Source organism: Protopterus annectens, chromosome 7.part0 (genome assembly GCF_019279795.1).
Source record: "Protopterus annectens isolate FY-2018-M chromosome 7.part0, PAN1.0, whole genome shotgun sequence".
In the NCBI taxonomy this organism is placed as follows: Eukaryota; Metazoa; Chordata; order Ceratodontiformes; family Protopteridae; genus Protopterus; species Protopterus annectens.
Window position 1 is genome coordinate 1875925647 of NC_056739.1, and position 22252 is coordinate 1875947898.

At 36.0% G+C, this 22252-nt stretch overlaps 1 protein-coding gene across 3 annotated transcripts in view; it reads left to right on the top strand.

The window, feature by feature from the left end:
• The window catches only part of NTRK3 (neurotrophic receptor tyrosine kinase 3), a 3522805-nt gene that overhangs the window by 1403612 nt on the left and 2096941 nt on the right, over positions 1-22252 (top strand). For all 3 annotated transcript variants that reach the window (XM_044078359.1, XM_044078358.1, XM_044078360.1), the window contains exon 8: positions 6006-6147. In XM_044078359.1, the coding sequence (XP_043934294.1) occupies positions 6006-6147 (142 nt within the window). The remainder of the gene's footprint in view (positions 1-6005; positions 6148-22252) is intronic.

The window sequence follows — 22252 nt, forward strand, 5'->3', positions numbered from 1 at the left end:
CTCACCAGATATCCTGTTTGCACTAAAGCAAATAGGTAAGCAAGTAAGAGTTGCAGTCTTTACATGAAGCCTTTGTCCAGTATTCTAACCTCAAAATTCATGGAAGAATACAGACATTTTCAGGCTTTGTTAAGTCTAAGCCTGTCTTGGTAAGTAACAATGTTAACCTTGGGTGTAAAATGCCAGTTACTTACCCACTTTGGCTAAGCATCCAATGGCACTGTGTCTGCCAAAAGAAGTGAATTAAAAAAAATGTCAAAAAAATCATTATGACCAATAGATTTTCTGCATGTGATGCACTGAACTGTCTTCTGTCACACCTGTAGTAATATGGATGGGATCACAGCTTTTTTCCTTAGCGGAAAGCTCTTCCTGGATTTAAGGTAAACTAGTCAATGAGCCATTTTCCTCTCATGAGACCAAATGATGCACTATGAATGCTGAAACTAATGCTTTGATATACAGGGATAAAACAAAATTATTAAAATGTCTCTCAGTGTGTGTGATGATATAATGATGCCATACTGTGAAGTCATTTTCTTTGGACCAATGGACTGGATTACTGCTGACAATGGTCCATGGACCTATGGACCTATTCAATAAACAAATAAACAGGTAGTATAAGGAACTAGGAACCATCATTCAGAGTAGCAGCTACAGTCACTCTATATCAATTTCTTCTTCCTTCCCACATAATATATCAGGCGTTTAGAGAGGTCTGAACCATTTACTGAGCTATGAAACTGCATTCTTTGTACTCTAAATGCACACACACACACACACACACACACACACACACACACATATATATATATATATATATATATATATATATATATGTATATATATATATATATTCACGTCATAATCTTGAAAGACTGAAATCTCGAATTTCAGTTTTTCAAGACCATGAAATAGAATCCACACAACATCGAAAGCCCAAAACAGTGAAATTTAAAACACCGAACAAACAGCATACAACAGAAAACACATATACCACAACACCCACACCACAAAGTAAACAATTGAAACAGCACACATCCACAAACATTCATCACAAATAAGCAGGGGGGCATGACCCCCTGCACCCCCTCCCTACTTATATACACTAACTCCGAGATTGCACAAACAGCAAACAAAAGCAAACTCACACACACACACATTCTACAGTCCCTCACACGCACACACACACACACACACACACACACACACACACACACACACACACACACACACACACACACACACACACACACACACGCACATATCACACATATCAGAACACTCACATACACTCAAACTCTCACCCAAAACCCTTACAAAACACTCACTTACCTGACCTTACACCTAAATCCACACATGGCACTGCACACCATCCACATACAACCCCGGACATTGCATAGCGTAAAGATATTCAAATTCCCAATTATGCATTTTCGTTGTTTCAAAACATCGACTTTATAGTCTCGAGATACTGAAATTTGACATTTCGGTATTTTGAGATTATAAAGTGTTTCTATATATATATATATATATATATATATATATATATATATATATGTATATGTATATATATATATATATATATATATATATATATATATATATATATATATATATATATATATATATATATATATATATATATATATATATATGTATATGGATGGATGTAGTATTATGTATCAAAAGGACATTAAACAGAGTCTGTAATGACATAAGACATTGAAAAATGGAACAGTGACATGTACAGTGCATACTTCAAGGATTAACCCCAGGGAAGGTGAAATCAAAACCAAGTGTAGGGTAGCAAGCCTCCTTGCACCTCTCACACTGCCTGATAATTATAGATTTACTGACTGAAATTAGACAATCCTAGGTGAAGGGGAGTATTTCCCTACCTGAGAATCATCGATCCCTTGAATACACTAACCATTTGTTTCAGTCAACCATGTGGTGTCAACCAAACAGACATCAATATAGTATCTATTTGAAAGAAGGTACATCCATATTTAATGGCAAGATGCCAAGTTACTTACAGTAGCTTAAAGCTACTAGTTTGCACATTAAACAGCACTACTATAAAATCGGGTCTATATCAGCATCTCGAATGCTGACAATATCGAATTTGATATTGTCGCATCGAGAATGTCGAAAGGGCAGAACATCGAATTGGTAAATGGAAATCTCTGTAAGGTGAGATTTCTGTTTACCTCAATGTAGTGCAGTCTCGGAGTTGGTATATTTAAGTAGCGGGGGGTGTGGGGAGTGCAGCCCCCCTGCCTATACCCTTAGAATTTTTTTAGGGGGGTTTATTTTTTTTATCGGCATTCGAAAATGTAATAGGCCGATCATTTCAGTTCGACATTTAGTGATTCGACCTATTACATTTTCGAAATGCTGATATAGACCCATCAAATTTATCACACGTTGCTTCCATTCCAAGTGCATATATCACATACAACTACAGAGAATAACAAGGACATATAACATTACAGTAACACATATATATATATATATATATATATATATATATATATATATATATACTAAACAAGATTGACAAGATCTGAGATACCTTTATAACACTGGTGGCAGCCTTTATCAAATATTGCACGTGGGAAAGCAATTATTGCATGGAGTATACAGAATACACCGAATAGCACAAGTATATTGTACGGAATGTTCAGTTACTACTGACTGCACTTTTAAAGCAGCTTGACGTAGGTGTTGCACAAGAAGATTGCTGTACTACTGATTGTTCCAGTCACCAGCTATTGGTATACTGTAGATTTCAACAGTCTGACAGCACGTGTGAAGGAGCTCCTACCAAACGTGGAGGACTTGCAGTGTATACTACAGTTTCATCTTCCAGAAGATAGCAGGAGAACAGTCCATGTGCAGGGTGTTTGTGGTCTCTGATTATTTTTCTAGCTCTACCAATAGATTGTGCTTCATATAGGGTTTGCAGAAATGGAAGTGGGGATCCGAGGATCTCCTCTGCTACCTTCACTACCTTCTGTTGGGCCTTTTGGTTTGGGCCTTGCAGTTGCAGCACCAGACTGTGAGATTACTAGTTAAGGTGCTTTCAGTGGTACATCTATAGCAGGTTTTGAGGACAGAAGAAGGGAGGCTAGCTTTCTGCAGCTGCTGCAAGAAGTGCAGGTAATGATGTGCTTTCTTCACGATGTGGTTAGTATTTGTTGACCATGCTAAGTCCTCAGAAATATACACATCCAGAAATATGGTGCTAGTCAATCTCTTCACTGGTTCCCCTTTAATTGTAAGTGGGTAATGTGAGTCCTGATTATTTCTGAAGTCCATTACTAACTCCTTGGTTTTATTCACATTTAAGGCCAAGTTACTGATATCACACCAAGTAATGAGGTGGTTAACCTCATCTCTGTAGGCAGTCTCATCTCCACTCCTGATAAGACCCACTACAGTGGTGTCATATGTGAACTTGATGATCTTGTTGGAATTATGTATGGTGATGCAATCATGAGTTAGTTAGGTAAACAGCAGAGGGCTCAGGACACACTCCTAAGTGACTCCCATGCTTAGTGTTAAGCCCCTTCAGCTGTTTTTGCCCATGCATACATTTTGGGGTCTATCAATAAGAAAGTCCAGGATCCAGTTGCATAAGCAGATGTTGATGCCAAGCTGGACAAGCTTCTCTACCAGGTGTTAAGGGATGACCGTATTAAAGGCAGAGCTAAAATGAGTGAACGGCATCCTTACATATCAGTTTTTGTTGTCAAGATCTACCAAGAATTCATGTAAAGCAAACGAGAGGGCATCTGTTGTAGAGTGGTTCGCCTTGTAGGAAAATTGAAGTGGGTTAGTAATGCTGGTAAGTTTTCAGATAGGTGATCCTTGATCAACCGCTCGAAGCATTTCATCACCATCAAGGTAAGAAAATCATCCTGCATTGCCCTACTTGTAATTAAGGGCATGGCATCCATATCCAAACAAAGTCATAGCGCCACTTTATTAGGCCTTATCAGACTCATCATTGACAATAATGACCCCTTCAGCATATACCTGACCAGACAAGTGCAGCATTTGGAATGCCCACAAATGTTTCTTACCAGAGAATGCAGGGTATAAACACATTGTCCTATATGTATCACCTTAAGCCCTATACCCATACACAGGCTCCTTCAGGTAACTGTGAGGCAAACGATGCCTGGTATGCAAGGTATCTTTGGATTAATTTTTGCTGAACTTTTTGCACAACCACAAAATGAACAGTATCAGTTCCACCTCACCCAAGGATTTAACTTTTGCTATTGACATAAATAAGACAAAAAGGTGTCTCACATGATCCTCCTGCTCTGTAAGAAGTTCCAAATCCATATTTATTTATTTATTTATTTGTAGTTTGTTTGCCAGGATGATCCATTGGGCCACAAGGAGCCTGTTTTCAATGGAGTCCTGGGGAGAAAAGCTCCAGAGAATTACAAATTACAGATTACACTCAGAACTTACAGATTTCACATAGGGATAGCAGTTACTGATTTCAAACATAAGGTATACAAAATACATATAAAGTATTTCAGACAAAGTAAAGGTCATTCTAGTACAATGCAAATTCCGTATGATTACATTTGTGAGTGTCTATACATTTCAACTGTCATGCCTTGCATGCAGCATGATGATCGGTGATGTTCTAACAGTGAACCAAATGCAGAGGAAGCAAGTGAAATGCAGACTTTCACATTTCAGGTCCAGATGCTACCTCCTCTAAACAATACCAAAAAAAGTATGATTTATAGCATTATTTATTTCTTGCTCTTTTCTTGCTCCCTCCTCCACTGGTACCTGTCCACCGTATGTCTACAAGCTGCTGACCCTGTCCCTCAACTGCAATCATATGTAATGTTTGGACCAGTCATAAAACAAGGCATGCATGTGTTTAGCAAGTCTTTGCATCCATCTGGGTGGGGGAGGTGTAGTGGCTTTAATTTTCAGTCCTCCCTCTCCATTTAGATCTGTGGTTTAGCATGTTGTGTTGGCATGCAATGGAGATGTACTGCATGCTCCACAGCAGCTCAGCCATATCTCCACCTTTAAACTCCTGTTGTAGGCATGCCCACCTTGGGATGTCCCCAGATTCCACCAGCGATTATCACTATGGGTGTCTATGTACTACCCACCCAGTCCTGGGATGGTTACATCCATTTCTCCCTGCTTTTCCATCTGTCACTTGAGCCGCTAATGAAACCCAGCTTGGCCAGGCCATATTGAGGGCTTTATCTCTTTACACCGCCAGAGTGCCCATGACTCATGCATTATTGTATTATTGTGTGCTTTTTCTAGGTCATGATTTGTAGCAGATCTACACATAATGTTTATATGCATTATCCTACATGAATTTTCTTTATGTATGACTGAATTCTTTCTACATTTCTGTTAACAGCTAACATTTTTATGAACATTCTCTAACTAAAGCTCTCTTCTCTTGAGTGTTCTCTTTCCCCTGGAAGATTGCCAATGCCTATGAAGAAGGTTGTGGTCAAAAATACACTATTGCTTAGCACACTGTATTTAAACCCTGGGGCAGCTGAGGGCAATTTCAGAACCTATACACAACACTGATACTCCACAGTTGTAAAGGACTTACACTAACTGTTCTTTGTTTGTAACAGTTTATGTATTTATTTATGCACTTTTTTTGCTAGATAAAACAAGGAATATAGTACACACGCTGCTGGGCTCATTTGTGCATATACTTCAAATATTTTTTTTTCCTGAAAATGTAATCCCTTAGAACTGAGACTGCCATGCAGTTTGTAAAACAGCTATATCCAAACATCTGTGGTTCATTCACAGATACATTGTCAGCAGAACAAAACTTTACTGCAAATTATGTCTATGTAGGAAAAAAGAACACCAGAAAACTCTGCTTTTTAGATCTACACCACATGCTTAAATTCAGTAGTAATGAAATTTAGTTTGTAAATTAAAGCACAACACTGAATATCTGTTTGTTTTATTCTCAGGCTAATCTAAACTGGAGGAATGTTCACTCTCTTAACTTGACTCTAGTGAATGTAAGTGGTGAAGACAATGGGTTTGTTCTTACCTGCATCGCTGAAAATGTTGTTGGGATGACAAATACCTCTGTGCTACTTACAGTTTACCGTAAGTATTCTAACACGGATAGTCTTGGGTAGTAGAGTTGTGTTTTAGAAATTATGTTTCCTCTTGATGGCTATCACAGTATTTTTCAGATTTGCAAGTTATCTTGTAATTTGACATCATCAGGTATAAACGTAATGATGTTCATTATGTGTATTATCCTTTTGGGAGAATTGACATTTGTTCAGCCTTGATTTAGTGAACTATGCTTCAGCAAGAATAAAGTTATGTTTTCAACCCACTGAAAGTCAGTATGGAGAGACTAGAGATCTTCCCCTCCTTTTGAATCCATATAAAAGCCTGTTTTGGAGATTGAGTGGGATGGCAGTGAACTTAAACCTCTGCAGAAACCATATACAAGTCCAATCTTGAGTTTTGCAGGGCTGGTATTTGCTACGCTAGTCTTGATGAACTATGGATTGCAAATTTATTACTCAGTTTTTTTGTTTATTTTCATTGTCTCTACTCTGCACAACACAGTATACATTCATTTCTTTGCTTCAGTAAATTTCACTAAGATATTCTGATATAAAGTAAACTTCCCATTTTTTGTCGAATCCATCATTCATTTTGTGTAACTGCATATTCTTGTATTGGCTCTTATAGGATCATGGATATAGTCAGCCCTCTTACTTCTTCATTATTAACTCCAGCTGTCCTCTTATGCTTTCATCTGACTGTTTTTCACAATGAACGTATCCCATATACTTTCCTGTCATATGTCTCTTTCTGTCCCTTGTCCCTGTGTCATGTTAAGCTGCCTTTTTAACACTTATTCACTCATTCTTTTACATTTTCTACATGATCCTATTTCTCCTGTCTCTTTTTGCCTTTTGGAGTTCTACTTACTTTCCCTCTATCTAAGGAAGTATCATGCTAAATCCTGTATGGATGTGTGGAGGAATTCCTAGTTCGCATATTTCCTTCTTGGTCATACCTTGTTTTTTGACACTAGTTTCTCTATCCCTATTTACCCATCCTTCCATGTACTTTTGCAATTTTAGTAATTTTCACTCCACTGGACCTACTAGCAGACCAGTTAGCACATGTGTTATCACCAGGAGTATTATCATTTTTATCACATTAATTCTGCCTAGTTATGTGTATGTTTTATATTCAACCTTTTAAGTTTCCTCTGCATCTTCTCTTTCCATAGTCTTCAAACTATTTTGTATTGTACCACTTCAGGAGTGTCCTAAATTAATTCCCTGATATTTGGGAGATACCCTGCCCAAAATGTTTCACACAATGTTTGTAACTATTATTTCCTATTCTGATCATTCCTTTTATAGTTTTGCCATCTCCAGTCATCTCTACCAAAAAGTCATCCTTAATCACATTGTTTTGTTTGTTTGTCTGTATGTTTATTTATTTATTTACTTGCTTGTTTGTTTGTTTGCCTGTTTGTTAGTCTTTGCTACTACTACTACATGGTCTAATCTGTATCTATCCTGTAATTCTTTCTCCTTCACCAATTTTTAGAGTTTCAGCTTTCACTAATATTCTGCCCAGTCAATGATCTTGAATCAAGCATCATCTAAAATGTGTGGTCTCTTTTTTCAGGGTGACTTTACTTCCAAATAGGCTTCTGCTCTCCTTCTTTCATTTCCCATTCTAAGTCTTTTTTCATCTTTAAACTGTGCTCTCCTTCAGTGAAGACCATGTCTTTCCAGGAATCTGGTCAGACATTGATATTTTCTCAAATAATTTCCTTCCTTCCCATTTTTATCTGATTCTTTTCTTCAAAGAACTAAATGGAAAAGTTCTGTATATTCTTGTTTGGGGTATGCAAGCTCTTTGTTACTAATCTCCTTCCATTTATTCTTTTTCTTTCCCAAATAAATCATCTTTTCTCTTTGCTTTGCTGTATCCTATCAGTCATATTAATGCCTTTCTGTAAAGCATGGACACCCCCCTCTTGCACCCCCTGGTTTTGCCTTCAGATAATGTGGGATCACAATCTCCCCTTCCTTTTTATTACCATGTTCTTTTGCATCCTACTTATTCTGCATTTTTCCTTTTTTTTACTTTTGATCAGGTGCAAAGCACCTCCCACCATGTTCCAAGTTACCCTTTTTTGTTAGTGTTCATTTTCTTCCATTCTCTGGTTTTCCTTTTTGAGAGCCCCTGGACTTGGATTATTCACATCATCCCTATCTCCCTGTTCTTTTTTGCCCCTGCCCTTCATGCTTTAATTTTTCCTTGATTGTCTCTTACTTGTTAGCTCCTGGTAATCTCTATCCTTTGTTACTTGTTGTTAGCTCATGGTTATCTCTATCCTTTGTTACTTGTTTGCTCCTGGTTATCTCTGTCCTTTCTCTGTTACTTGTTTGCTCCTGGTTATCTCTGTTCTTTCTCTGTTACTTGTTGTTTGCTCCTGGTTATCTCTTTCCTTTGTTACTTGTTGTTTGCTCCTGGTTATCTTTATCCTTTCTCTGTTACTTGTTTGCTCCTAGTTTTCTCTATCCTTACTCTGTTACTTGTTGTTTGCTCCTGGTTATCTCTATCCTTTCTCTGTTACTTGTTGTTAGCTCCTGGTTATCTCTGTCCTTTCTCTGTTACTTGTTGTTTGTGCCTGGTTATCTCTATCCTTTCTCTGTTACTTGTTGTTAGCTCCTGGTTATCTCTATCCTTTGTTACTTGTTGTTAGCTCCTGGTTATCTCTATCCTTTGTTACTTGTTGTTTGCTCCTGGTTATCTCTATCCTTTGTTACTTGCTGTTAGCTCCTGGTTATCTCTATCCTTTCTCTGTTACTTGTTAGCTCCTGGTTATCTCTGTCCTTTCTCTGTTACTTGTTGTTTGCTCCTGGTTATCTCTATCCTTTCTCTGTTACTTGTTGCTTGCTCCTGGTTATCTCTAGCCTTTCTCTGTTACTTGTTTGCTCCTGGTTATCTCTATCCTTTCTTTGTTACTTGTTATTTGCTCCAGGTTATCTCTATCCTTTCTCTGTTACTTGTTGTTTGCTCCTGGTTATCTCTATCCTTTCTCTGTTACTTGTTTGCTCCTGGTTATCTCTATCCTTTTTCTGTTACTTGTTGTTTGCTCCTGGTTATCTCTATCCTTTCTCTGTTACTTGTTGTTTGCTCCTGGTTATCTCTATCCTTTCTCTGTTACTTGTTGTTTGCTCCTGGTTATCTCTGTCCTTTCTCTGTTACTTGCTGTTTGCTCCTGGTTATCTCTATCCTTTCTCTGTTACTTGCTGTTTTCTCCTGGTTATCTCTATCCTTTCTCTGTTACTTGTTGTTTGCTCCTGGTTACCTCTATCCTTTCTCTGTTACTTGTTTGCTCCTGGTTATCTCTATCTTTTCTCTGTTACTTGTTGTTTGCTCCTGTTTATCTCTATCCTTTCTCTGTTACTTGTTGTTTGCTCCTGTTTATCTCTATCATTTCTCTGTTACTTGTTGTTTGGTCCTATTCATCTCTATTCTTTCCTATAGTTGCTACTTGTTACTTTTGAAGTCAATTTTACTTTTGTGACAGCTTCATGCATTCCATTTCACTCTGCTCTAATACATAGCAGTCAAACCTAAGATTTTTTTTTTCATAATTATTTCTTTCTTTGCTTCCACTTTTCAATTCACACAACAATTTTCCTACCTGCTTGAAAGGAAAAGCTTACATTTATATGAAATTGCAGGCATTAAAAAATAGCTTATAGTACAAAAATCCATGTAATGGCATACTCACTGTTTTATCTTCTTTAAAATGTACCTTTCAATCCTACCTTCGGTCATGAACTTTCAGGTTGTAAAGCAGTTTGCTTCTGTATGTGTGTAGCATGCCATTACTGACAGAACATAATATATATTATAAATCCCATTAGTCATTTTCTGTGTCATTATCACACCGTCCCCATACCATGTCTCTTGCCTGAATTTAGTTTCTCAGCTGTTTTTGTTTGCAACCTTGACTTATTGCCTGCATGGATTTTATTGAGTACATTCACTCATTTGCTCTTATTTCAATTCTCATCTCACCCTGTATGATCAGTCTGTCCTATTCTGATGACTTCCCTTCTCTTAGCTTATTGTTTTGGGCAAAATTGTCCACTGCAGCATTTCACTTTTCCCCTCTTCTTTTGGCCAGTTCTGCCTGCTTAGGTAGTCTGGGGTCCATCACTTGGTATCTGAATGGACTGAAGATTCAGTTATTGTGTCTCACCTCTCACAACATCTCCTTCTGCAGTTTGCATCTCTGTTCCCATTTCAGCTGCAGATGTTCTTTGACTCTCCCATTCTGACTGAATTCTGTTTTAAGAAGCTTAATTTTCTACTCATATTATCTTTGTGTATGCTCCTCTTGTATCTCCTGTGTCTTTTGAGTTCTTTGCTCTGTTTCTGTGGTCCATTATACCCAGAGTCTTGTTTTCACTGGCTATTTTTGTCAACATCACTATGTGCGCTTTTGTTTACTCCCTATAAGTCTTTTATTTTCCACAAGTGCTTCTTTGTTCAACATTTTCTGGGATGACAGTATAACCTTCTGCTTGGCTTCTTGCAAGTGTGCCTGTCATTTCATTACTGATGAAACATTTAAGCAATAACCGATGATGTGGTGTGGTATATTGAAGATTTACCCATGGTTGGTGTGGATTAAATAAAGCCAACCACGGGAAATTTTAATATACCACAACTACGGAGTTGGTTATTGCTATTACACAATGACATTATTTAAGAAAAAAAATACCTACTTTTCTTAAATAATGTCTTTGTATAATGGCGCATTGCTGTTTTTCTGCTGGTTGTGGTACACTGCTTCCTTGTTTTGATGTACTGAGCATGAGTATGGGACATGCGTCCTATGCATACCCAGTACATCTATGCTTTGAAATGGAAGCAACAGAGAAAAGAAAGTATCTGTTGTTCCATTTTTTTTTTTTGTAAAGAAAAAAATGTTTTGAGCACTTTATACCAACGGAAAAAAGTCTGAGAAACCGGGCCTTTTTCTGTTGGTATATTGTGGGATTTATAATGGGCACGCTGACCAATCAGCATGCACATTTTGGAATATTAATGGGGGGGATTGTATAATTGAGTTTATTTTGTTGTGTTTGTTGGTCCAGCTCCACTCTATGCAGTCTCTGAAACAAAAGTTTGTGTTTGTGTTTTTTTAAACATTTTTATTTTGTTTTCATTATAAATATACACAAATGTACATATAACAAATACAATAAAACAATAACAAACTACTTACAATATTTACATTCATCCATGCTAAACAATCATTTTATCCATGAGAAGTTATTGGTATTTGTTCAATGGTTTCCCAGTTTTTCCATGCTACTTTTTTATGAGTAATGTTATGAGTTCTATAACAAATGGTTTGCAGCTCTTTTTTACAAACAACTTTTGCTAAATTAATAAAGTCTTCAAACTTCAAAGCCTGTTTACTTTTGCAGTTCAAAGTAATAACTTTTCTGGCAAATGCAAGAATTGACCAGAGTAACTGGATCTGAGATTTACGTATTACATTAGGTATAGGAACATTGAATAGGATTAGTGAGTTAGAAATATGACAGTTGTCAGACTATAAAACATTTACAAAATATCTGAAGTCTTTCCAGTATTGAACAGCATTTCTACATTCAATGAACATGTGGACCCAGTTGGCCTCTAGTAATTCATCACATTTCCAACATTTACTTTCACTGTTTTTGAGTATAAGATTTATTTTATGTGGAGTATAGAAACTTCTATTCATAAATGTCCATGTATACAATCTCTAATATAATGAAGAAGAGGTACCATATGTAGAATTCAATAACTATTTTTTTGGATTCATCAGCTATTTGTTCTCCATTAATCTTTAAATAGTAATTCCAAAAATCTGAGTCAAACTTTAAAGTGTCTTCTCTTAGTATCTTATAGATAGGTGAGATACTTTATTTTTGATTATTTATCTTTTCAAGACACATAAAAAGCCTAATCAAACTAGGTATAGATTCAGTTACTAGGTTGATTGATACTCTCATTTTGTTTTCTATAAACTGCCATAATGAGTGTATAAACAACCAACTGTCTTGACTATTATCAATATTACATAAAAGAGAGTTTAGGGGTTTAATATTCTTATTTATTATAATAGACACACACACACACACACACACACACACACACACACATATATATATATATATATATATATATATATATATATATATATATTATGTTCCCTTTTTTTAACTGGTTATAATATGATTATAAAATGTTATAATATGATTTCTGATTTGAGGCAGCTGTTGTTATTTCTCATTGATACTTCTAAAAATGGTAAACTAAAACTAACATCTCAAGCCAAGAAGTTAAATGACTTTACAAACCAGATGAACCTTAAAGATATACATGGTCTAAGAGAACATTATACCTTATTGGTATTAAGTCAAATTATACTATTACTGAAGAATTAGAAGACATACATCATTTGTAGTTATTTAAAAGTGAAAAGTATCTAAATTACTTATAATGGGGAAAAGAGAGAAAAGGAACATTGGTAACTAAAAAGAATAGGAAGAAAGATGAGAGAGAGAGAGCGAGAGAAAGAGAGAGAATGTTATTTAAATACTTAGTACTATATGTAATTCGAAGAAGTAGATATAGAAAAGTAAAGAGAAATTTAATAATAAAAATTATTCTCGTTACCTTACAGCATAGAGACTTTCCAGAATCAAATATATTATGATTCCTAAAACAAAGCATTTAAAATTAGAAGGAATTTATTCATTTGTCCTTTAGTTTCTTAGTTTTGTTTGCTCCTTATTTCACAGACCATCCATTTGTTGTTGCCTGTCTCTTCAAACTCTGGGATGACCATTCCATTTATTCTATGTCCGACAGTATTTTCTTCTTTTGGATAGATTCTACTGCTTCTTGTAGGAAATCAAAGATATTGACTCTTTCTGGCAAGGTGATTTTTTGTTCTTGCAGGAAAAAGAATTTTAGCTTTAATATTGGCTTTTTTCAATGGCTTAATTAGAGGAACACACTCCTTTCTTTTGGATATGACTGTAGAGGTGTAGTCATTGTCAAAACAAATAATATTTCACTCATCTTGATAGGGGAATTAGTCCAAACTGATTTTAGCACTAAGTCCTTGTCTTGTGAGGAAAGAAATCTAACTATTATAGACCTGGGGTTAGATCAACTCTGATATGAAGCTGGATTTGCCAGGGACCGATGAGCCCTCTCAATTCCAAAAAAGAGTGATTCAGGCATATTTAGTGCTGATGGAAACCACTTATTGAGGAACTGAATCATGTTAGCACCCTCTTCTTTCTCAGGAATTCCATAAATTCTTATATTATTCCTCCTTGATCTCCTTTCATGGTCTTCCACTTTCTCAATCAGCCTGGTGTTTTGTTTCAGTAGAAATTCATTTTGATGTTCATTTTCTGTCACTCTAGTATCTAGGTCAGTTACTGTTTCCTCTAAGGCAAGAATCTGTTCAGACAGTTTTTTTTTACTATTCCATTTAGAAGTTCCAGTTGTTTATTGCATTCTTGTTTGATAATATCCATTTTGTTTTGAATTTGTCCATTTTAGTGACAGTTCTTGGATGTTTGTTATTATAAGATGTAGGTCTTTCTTCACTGCACTTTCCTGGTGTGGGTTCTTCGAGTTGTTCATCTTGAGATCTCCAGTAGAAAACTTCTTGGCAGGAATACTTGAAACATTCTCTTGAATATGTATTAATTATTAGAAAATAAAGAGTCTGTGTTAATCTAACTTTTAGTATACTTTTAGTTAGATTTTTCTAAAAATTAAAGTATGTTTCCTGTCAGGATATTAATATCTAAGCAGAGCTATGGATTTCTGCTGCTATCAGATTGGCATCTTGGCCACAGCCCCACTGTGGGACCTCTTGTTTCCCTTCCATACTACAGCTAAGATGACGGGGCAGTTAATCCATGCAGGAATTCCATGGGTTTTCAGTGGCTCCAAAAGTCACATACTTTTTTCTCATTTTATGTAATGACTTGAAATAATACTCCACCAGTTTTACAAATATAATGATATCATCTTAATTGTTGTGGCTTGTCTCATAATTTCTTCCTTTAGTCTATAAATGTACAAGGATGATAGTTTGTTGTGCAGCTGTGCTCATTTTCATCTCCCATCCTACCAGGTCTGTGCAGTCTTTCTTCTATGAGTTCTCATAAGTCAGGTAAGTGAATTATTGTATTTCTTGCATTCTAGTCTCCAGACTTTACAGTCATTTAGAAGAAGCTCAATCATGGCAACAGAATAAAAGGGTAACAAGAGAAGGTCATATGGAACAGAGAGTCATTATTTAAACAAAGTAAAAATGTAAAACTGCAGAAAGAGGAAACATCTAACTATAGCATTGATACATTACAAAAAAAATGACAGTATCCTAATTTCATTGATAAAGGAGTGTTTGCAAATGTATAAGATACACCCTTCATTGATCAATTAAGTTACAGTTATCATGAAACAGTGGCAAACCACTTTGTAACTAAGCCATAATAAAGGACACATTCTTATCATATGGATAAAAATTCAAAGGGAGATATTCCAGGGGGATTTTCCACTGCTGTTCTTTTACCTCGCCTTTAACCGATTAAACTGTCTATTTAATAGATTAGGTCATGGTTACAATTTGGATCTTAGCAAACAACAAAGCATGAAACATCTCATCTTCTTATTGTAGATTACTTAAAACTGTATAGCTCATCAGATGAGGAGCTGAAGGCATAACTGGATGTGGTCAAAACTTTCTCCGATGACATGAGACTATCATTTGGTCTTGATAATTGCACAAAAGCAACATATAAAGCAGGAAAGCTGAACACCAAGAAAATACCAATCTGGGAAAGGAATGTGCTAAAAGAGAACCTGAGCAAGAGGGAATGTATAAATATTTGGGAAGTGATGAAGTATTGACACAAAACATGAACAGATGTGAACAAAACTCAGTAAAGATTATTTTAGAAGACTAAAATTAGTACTGAAAACAACCCTGGCATCTAGGAACAATTTGCTGTTCCTGTTCAAAGTTACAGTTTTGGGGTAATTGACTGGCCACATAAGGCATTGGATCAGCTGGAGATGAAAACAAGAAAAATGTTTCACACTTATCAAATGATATATAAAAATCAGTGTACACCAAGATTATATATTCCTCATTCTGAGGGAGGTATGGGTCTCCTCAAAATTGATGTAATTTAAAGATCTACAGTCGTAGGACTGCATACATATCTACTGACCTTATGAAACATAGTGCAGTTTTTGAAACATGAAGGAAACAAATCTAAGATGACTTCCCTGGTTAGTGTAGCAGAAGCCTGTAAAGCAGGAATGTTAAACCAGAAGTAAACAAAAGTCAGGCAGCGACTGACTGTGCCAAAAAGAAAAGAAAGACTAAAAAAAGAAAGAGCAGATGAGAAGGCAAGACATGTGGAAAAGGCATAAATATAGTTTCAAGTACAAAAAGCTCCTGGAACAACCTCATATAGATTAGTACCTGATGCAGTAATGATCAAGAAGAGGTGAATTAAACCAAGAGATGAAAGGTTAATATTAGTAGCCCATGGTAGTGGACTATGTACACATTGCTTTACAAAGAACCATCTTGTTGCTTGGTGTGATACAGTAATGACATAGGGTCTGTATACTAAAGGGCATAATAATTCCGTGGTAGTGGTGCTGCGGTAGCGTTGTCGCCTCACAGTAAGACGCTGTCTGGTTCGATTCTCAGCTAGAGCGTCTTCTGCGTGGAGACGTGCGTGAATGGGCATACCTTCATTGAAGGTTGTGTGTCAGAGCTGATAACTCAGCATGTAAAAATCAACTACTGATCATTAGCGGACCGGAGTTCCGCTGTGGCAACCCCTAACCGGGAAAAGCCGAAAGACACAACAACTAAAGGGCATAATAATGTTGTAAGACTGTTGCATTGGGGATTGTGCAAACATTACAATACTGAAGTAGCCGAGAAGCATTTGAAACATCAGCCACAAAGCATTATAGAGAATGATGAAGTTTATATCACGTCACCCATTACCAACAGTTCAAAACATAGATGTGAGAAAACTAGATATAGTAGTCTACGAAAAAAAGACAAAAGTAGCATTGATCTTTGAAATTGTTACAAGTGATTACAGTATTGCATATACAGAGAGACACAAAGTCATAAAATACCAGGATTTACATACAGAAATGAGAGCAATGTGGAACCAAAGTTCGGAAAAACATCTCTATTCTATTAAAATCAGGGATTCTAATAATGCCTTATATAAACACACCTTGATTTGTGAAAAATATAAAAAGCTTCTTTTTCTGTAATAACACAAGTACCAATGGATATCAGGGGCAGGTGTTACAAAAAATAAGTTAGAAACCATTGAAACAGAGTGGCAAGTAAGACTTGGTGCAGAAAAGTTCCCATTTCTAAATGAGACTGTTAATATAAAATCTTTTTTGAAAGAACTTTAGATTTTATTACGTAAAGAGTAAAGTGCACTTTATGATAGTCTTTTTAGAAGGCTTTCTTTATTTTAGAGGTTTTAAGACTTAATTTAACGATAATTAAATTCTGTTGATTGCTTGATTTTATTGGTTAATGGTTGTTTAAAAGTCAGTCATGTGATTGTAAAATTTAGTTTCTGAAGAAATCTTTTGAGTCAAAAGTGTGATATTAAAGTTTATTAATGCTAAGACCAGTGTTTTTTTTTTCCTACCATTCCCATTGTCAAAGTGGTTTTCTAATTATCAGTTCCAGTAGTAGTAGTAGTAGGAGTAATGGGTGTCATAAAAAAGAATTTACAGGCTTGTTTAGATATGCATGTAACTCCATATAAACTGCAGAAGGAGTAAACTCTGGGCACATTATCGGTGCTGTAAAGAGCACTTTTGGCTAACATCAACACTGAAACAATACTAATTTCATGAATTTTAATCATACTTTGACTAAGGAATGGGGTCCATTCCTGTCATGGGATCAAAAGCCCAAAAGACATGAAGAAATTAAAAACAATTGAACATTATCATATTGCATAATTTAGGTTATAAGACCCATGTACAAATACCTACACTTTTTTTTTCAACTTGTCATCATAAATAATTTAAATCTAATTGCAGCACTTAAAGTTTTCATATGGCTCAGTCATATTTATTTATTTTGTCATACAAGTACAAATTTTTTTCTTATTTGTATGACTATCCCTATATGTTCCTGCAGAGGTGTGTTCAGTTATATATATATATATATATATATATATATATATATATATATATATATATATATATATATACACATATGTGTGTGTGTGTGTGTGTGTGTGTGTGTGTGTGTGTGTGTGTGTGTAATTTTTTTTCCACTATTATCCTCAGGATTTCCTTTGGGTCTTCACATAGTACATGCATATTTTAAGGTCAGCTGAAAATCTTATATCTGGTACATATCTATATTTACTCCTGATAGCATTAACAGTAATATTGTATTATTTTTGTCCCAGTTTTCTTTCCTGCTTATATCACTGTATGCTTGTTTTCAATCAAGTTTCCATTCTCTTAATCATGCCTTAAGTGTTGTTGAGCCCAATCCAATAATTTACACCCAGTTTTGGAAACAAATTAGTTGTAGATCTTTTGTGTCATCTATTATGGGAGACACATTTCCTTCATTTCATCTACAATATCATCTACGGAAACATTTAAAGTGACTAGTATCAGTACAGAATTTTGCAATATCCACTTTTGACACTCCGTCACCAGTGTGCAGTCTGTTTCATTTACCATGACTTTTCTTTTAGAAAGTCAGTTATTGTTTTCACTTTGACAACATATGCTGAGCAACATATTATGTATTTGGGAGTGTCATTGTCTCAAATGTTTGGAAACCTGGAAAAGGTTATATGACCATGTACTCCAAAATGTCAAATGGGAGGCATTACAACAGACCAATGTCACAGGTCAAAATAGCAAAACAGAGCTGAGGTTGTACTGCTGAGACTGAGGCCAAGAGGGTTGCATTTTTTTTATTTCTTTGCAGAGACTGTTGTTGTCATAATGGCAAGGGACATTGCACTCAAGTGGTTTTCTGATTATTTTCAAGTAGATAGAATAAAAAATATTACTGACAAATCAAAAGTCAGGATTCTGTTCTAGAAAAAGATGGATTGTTCTTTGTGGGTAAGGGAGTTATATCTACCACAATCAGAGGAGTTTAAGAATATTATGTTTTTTTTCCATCATTGACATTAGAAGACATCAGCCACTGGCCACCATATGGGTGCCACAGCTGTATTTCAAAAGGCATTTTACTGGTCTGTGGTGGTAGATGAAGAACAGATCCACAGTATGATGCTCTCACTTTTCCAGTAAGTCTTTCTACATTTACAGCCATTATATTTGAGCAGTGAATAAAACATAAGATCACCGATTCAAGTGTCAAAAACAAGGGTTCTTTGAAGGATAGCTGGAAGCTATCTGTTTCTGCTGATGAGTGATGAGCTTCACAGTTTAAAAGGACTCATTAGCTGAGTAGAGCCCATTTGATATTGTTTTACCTGTTCAAATGATGACCATGGCTGTTTCCCATTATGATGTACACAGCACAGACAAGAGAGAAGGGACACAGCAGTGGGCACAGTGCTCGTTGAGGGCATCCTACAGTATGACTTAGGGCCTCTTGCTGAGATATAGATGTCTGGTTTACACTGTTCAGCTACCTACCACTGTGGACCTTATAAGGAAATAAGGCAGTTTATGAAATTGTCAGATAGCTAGATAGTAATATAGATAGGTAGGTTGACAGAAAAATAGATAGATATTTTGTGTTATTTTCTTAGTCAATTATTTGCTAATTGAGATTGTATATCTGTTTGACTTACCTGTCATGAAGTTCTCCCTGCAAACATATGATGCAATGAAGTATATGTCCTGTGAATCTCTTTGCATTTTCCAGATTTTCTTTTATGAAATAATTTCATATACTTGCTGCCACTGAGATCAGATGCTACATAGTTTTTAAGAGCTTACTCATTGTGAATTTGTGAATTGGAATATTCTTTCTCCCCTTTTATTTCCTGATAAACGTGTTAATCGTTTGCATTTGTTTGAAGAGTTGTGAGCTGTGGAGCTGTATCTACCATCAGTTGTCTTAGAATTCCAACCTTTCACATCAGTCTTTCTATTTTCATATGGAAGATTTAACTCCCTTTTCCTGTGACTAGCCTAACATCATGTAGGCACGCACACACACACACACGCACACACGCACACACACACACACACACACACACACACACACACACACACACACACACACACGCACACACATGCACACACGCACACATGTGCACACATGCACACACATGCACACACACACACACACACACACACACACACACACACACACACACACACACACACACACAAACACACACACACAAAAGAAAAGTGTGCAGAGTGAAAAAAATCCCTTTGGTTATCTGTGTGCATGTGAATGAGAGAGACAGAGACAGAACAGTGAAGTGTATAAGAGTTTCTAAAGATGTAAATGTGCTTCAGACAATCTTCTGTGATGGCCAATGTTAAGCTTTAACAACAGAATAGACCTCAACAATGCTAACATGTTCTTACTTCAGAAAGGTGCTTAACAAAGTTGTCTTTTTCTGTAACTTGGTTTATAATATTGGTCCAGTGTGCATTTGATCATATTGTAGTGTTTTTTGTAAATTATAATGAAAGCAGTATTCTAAAAATCTTGGAAATGTTATTCTGTGGAAAATATTCTAGTTAATGATGGCATATAGCTGAATGACATATTTTTCATAAGAATAATAAAATCGTCTCTGAGAAATGTTTCTGATCTGAATGAAATAGATGGAAAACTGTTTTTTTCATCATTATGAATACAATGACTACATCTAACCATGCACATGCTATTACATTGTATTCCACTGGGAAATACTGTAAACTTAAAATGTGTCATTAAACTCGTTCAGATGATAAAATGTGCTAGCATATACAAACAACACATAACTACAGCAAGATTTCAGTTTTCTAAAATGTCTTGTCTGAATGTCCAGCTATTATGTAAACCAAAGTAAACAATACAGTAGGCATTAAAATACAGTAGCACAAGTACAAATTACACAGTAATTTTATGAAAATATGGACAGTAGTTCTAAATCTTGCTTAATGCAGTTGTACTTTCATAACAAGATATTTCCATTTTTAAAACCACTGCCATATTTTTACAATTAAATGCTTTTGTAATGTTAAAATGGAAAGCATTATGAACTTTGTGACAAATTGCCTGTGATAAGCTGAACAAAGATTTTTACAAATGCATACACTGATGGCCCATCAGCACTTGAGATAATAAGGTATGAGTTATTCAGCAAATGATGGCCTACAACATTCACTGCATGCTGGTGTATATTAAGGATAGGATCTCATTTAAAAGACATATGTGATGTCTGAATACTAATAAAATGCTACTTTGAGTGCACAGCTTTATTTACTTTAAGCCCTTTAGCAGTAGATCTAGTCATGCATACATATGGAAGATGGTAGAAGGCTATGAAAATTAGCTTAAATCTCTGCCATTTTATGAATCTTTGAATTTGTACTTCTGTGCTTACATTTTAAATTGTGTTATACCATTAATTATTATCTGTATACATTTGATGTGTGTTTATACATCTGCATGCATCTGCTATTATCACAGGTCATGGCTGAAAACAGTTCAAGGAAAAGTACGCCTATCCCTTTAACAAATATAATCACTCAGAGACTCCATATGCTGTGGAATAAAATCCCGGTCCATGTGAGGCAGAGCACCTCGCTGGCTCTGTTCAAGAGAAATCTTGACCTGTGGATGGGAGATCGTAGGTTTATCCCGGGAATCATCTCTGTGTCACTGCTGGACAGAGGCACAACAAACTAATGGGCACAGTATTTTTTCATATAAGGGATGGCGTAAGCCACAAAAATTTGGGCTAGGCTTATAAATGCCTTAGGGCAGATAGCCTAGTATAAACCTATGAACCTATGAAAGGCATACATACATGCATACATATCGAAACAAACAGGATTATTGGTCTGCAGTGTCTGTCTGACTGTTGCAACCGGCATCTCACAAGTCCTGTCGCCTTTTCTTCTCCACTGTACTTTTAATCAACCTCTCTCATACCTTCTTGAATGCTTGCAGTAATTTGAAATTCATCATTAATTCAAAGAACTTTTTCCATTGTCTAACACCTTTTCTATAAAATAATATCCCAATATACATGGTAAAGGTTGAGCTCTCTGTTTAAAGGCCATGTTTTTCCAACCCTCCCAATTCCTCCTTTTCAGTTGTATTACTTTATAAGTTCCCCAAACAGTTCTGTAAACATAAATCATGCTCCTTCCTTTAATTGCTCATACTTTTACTTCTTTCTTAATGGAAGTCCAACAAAAGGCTATGCATTATATTTACACAGTGTCCCTTCAAAGCCTTTATCATAATAATAACCTTGTATTAAATGCCACTACCATCAAGAGATTCACTTCACTCTTCCTGCTTTACATCAGTCTACTGAGTGGAAGATATTAACTCCCTCTATTCTTGGTGATTCAGCTTTCTTAATGTAGCTCTCTAGAAGCCTGTATACTGTCTAGTTATGACACCCCTTGTGATGAACCCTACATTTTTCACCTTTGATTCCAATTACCAACTTTCAATGCATGCTGATTATATATCCCATATTAAGAAAAGTCCCTTTGCTTAGTGTTGCTTCTGTTGTTGTGGCATACACAAGAAAGTGAATTTGGTTCTCCATGTACAAATTTAGATCAAACACGAATGAACTGAAACTCACAGTTCCCAGATCTGATTCCTTTGACACACAGGTACTATCTTTCCTTTGGATGCTTTCTTCTCACAGATGTCTTCTGTGGTCATCCTTACTCTTCAATTAGTCACATGTCTAGATAGCTAACCAATTTATTCACCACTCTCCTACTTGCATCACTGCTATATGGGAATGAGTTAGAGGCTTTTCCGAAACCGAATATGTCTGGCACTATCCAGGTTTTTTTAACTTCTTCCTCATTTTGCAAGGTATTAAATTTGGGGGCTGCCTAGTTGCACTTATTA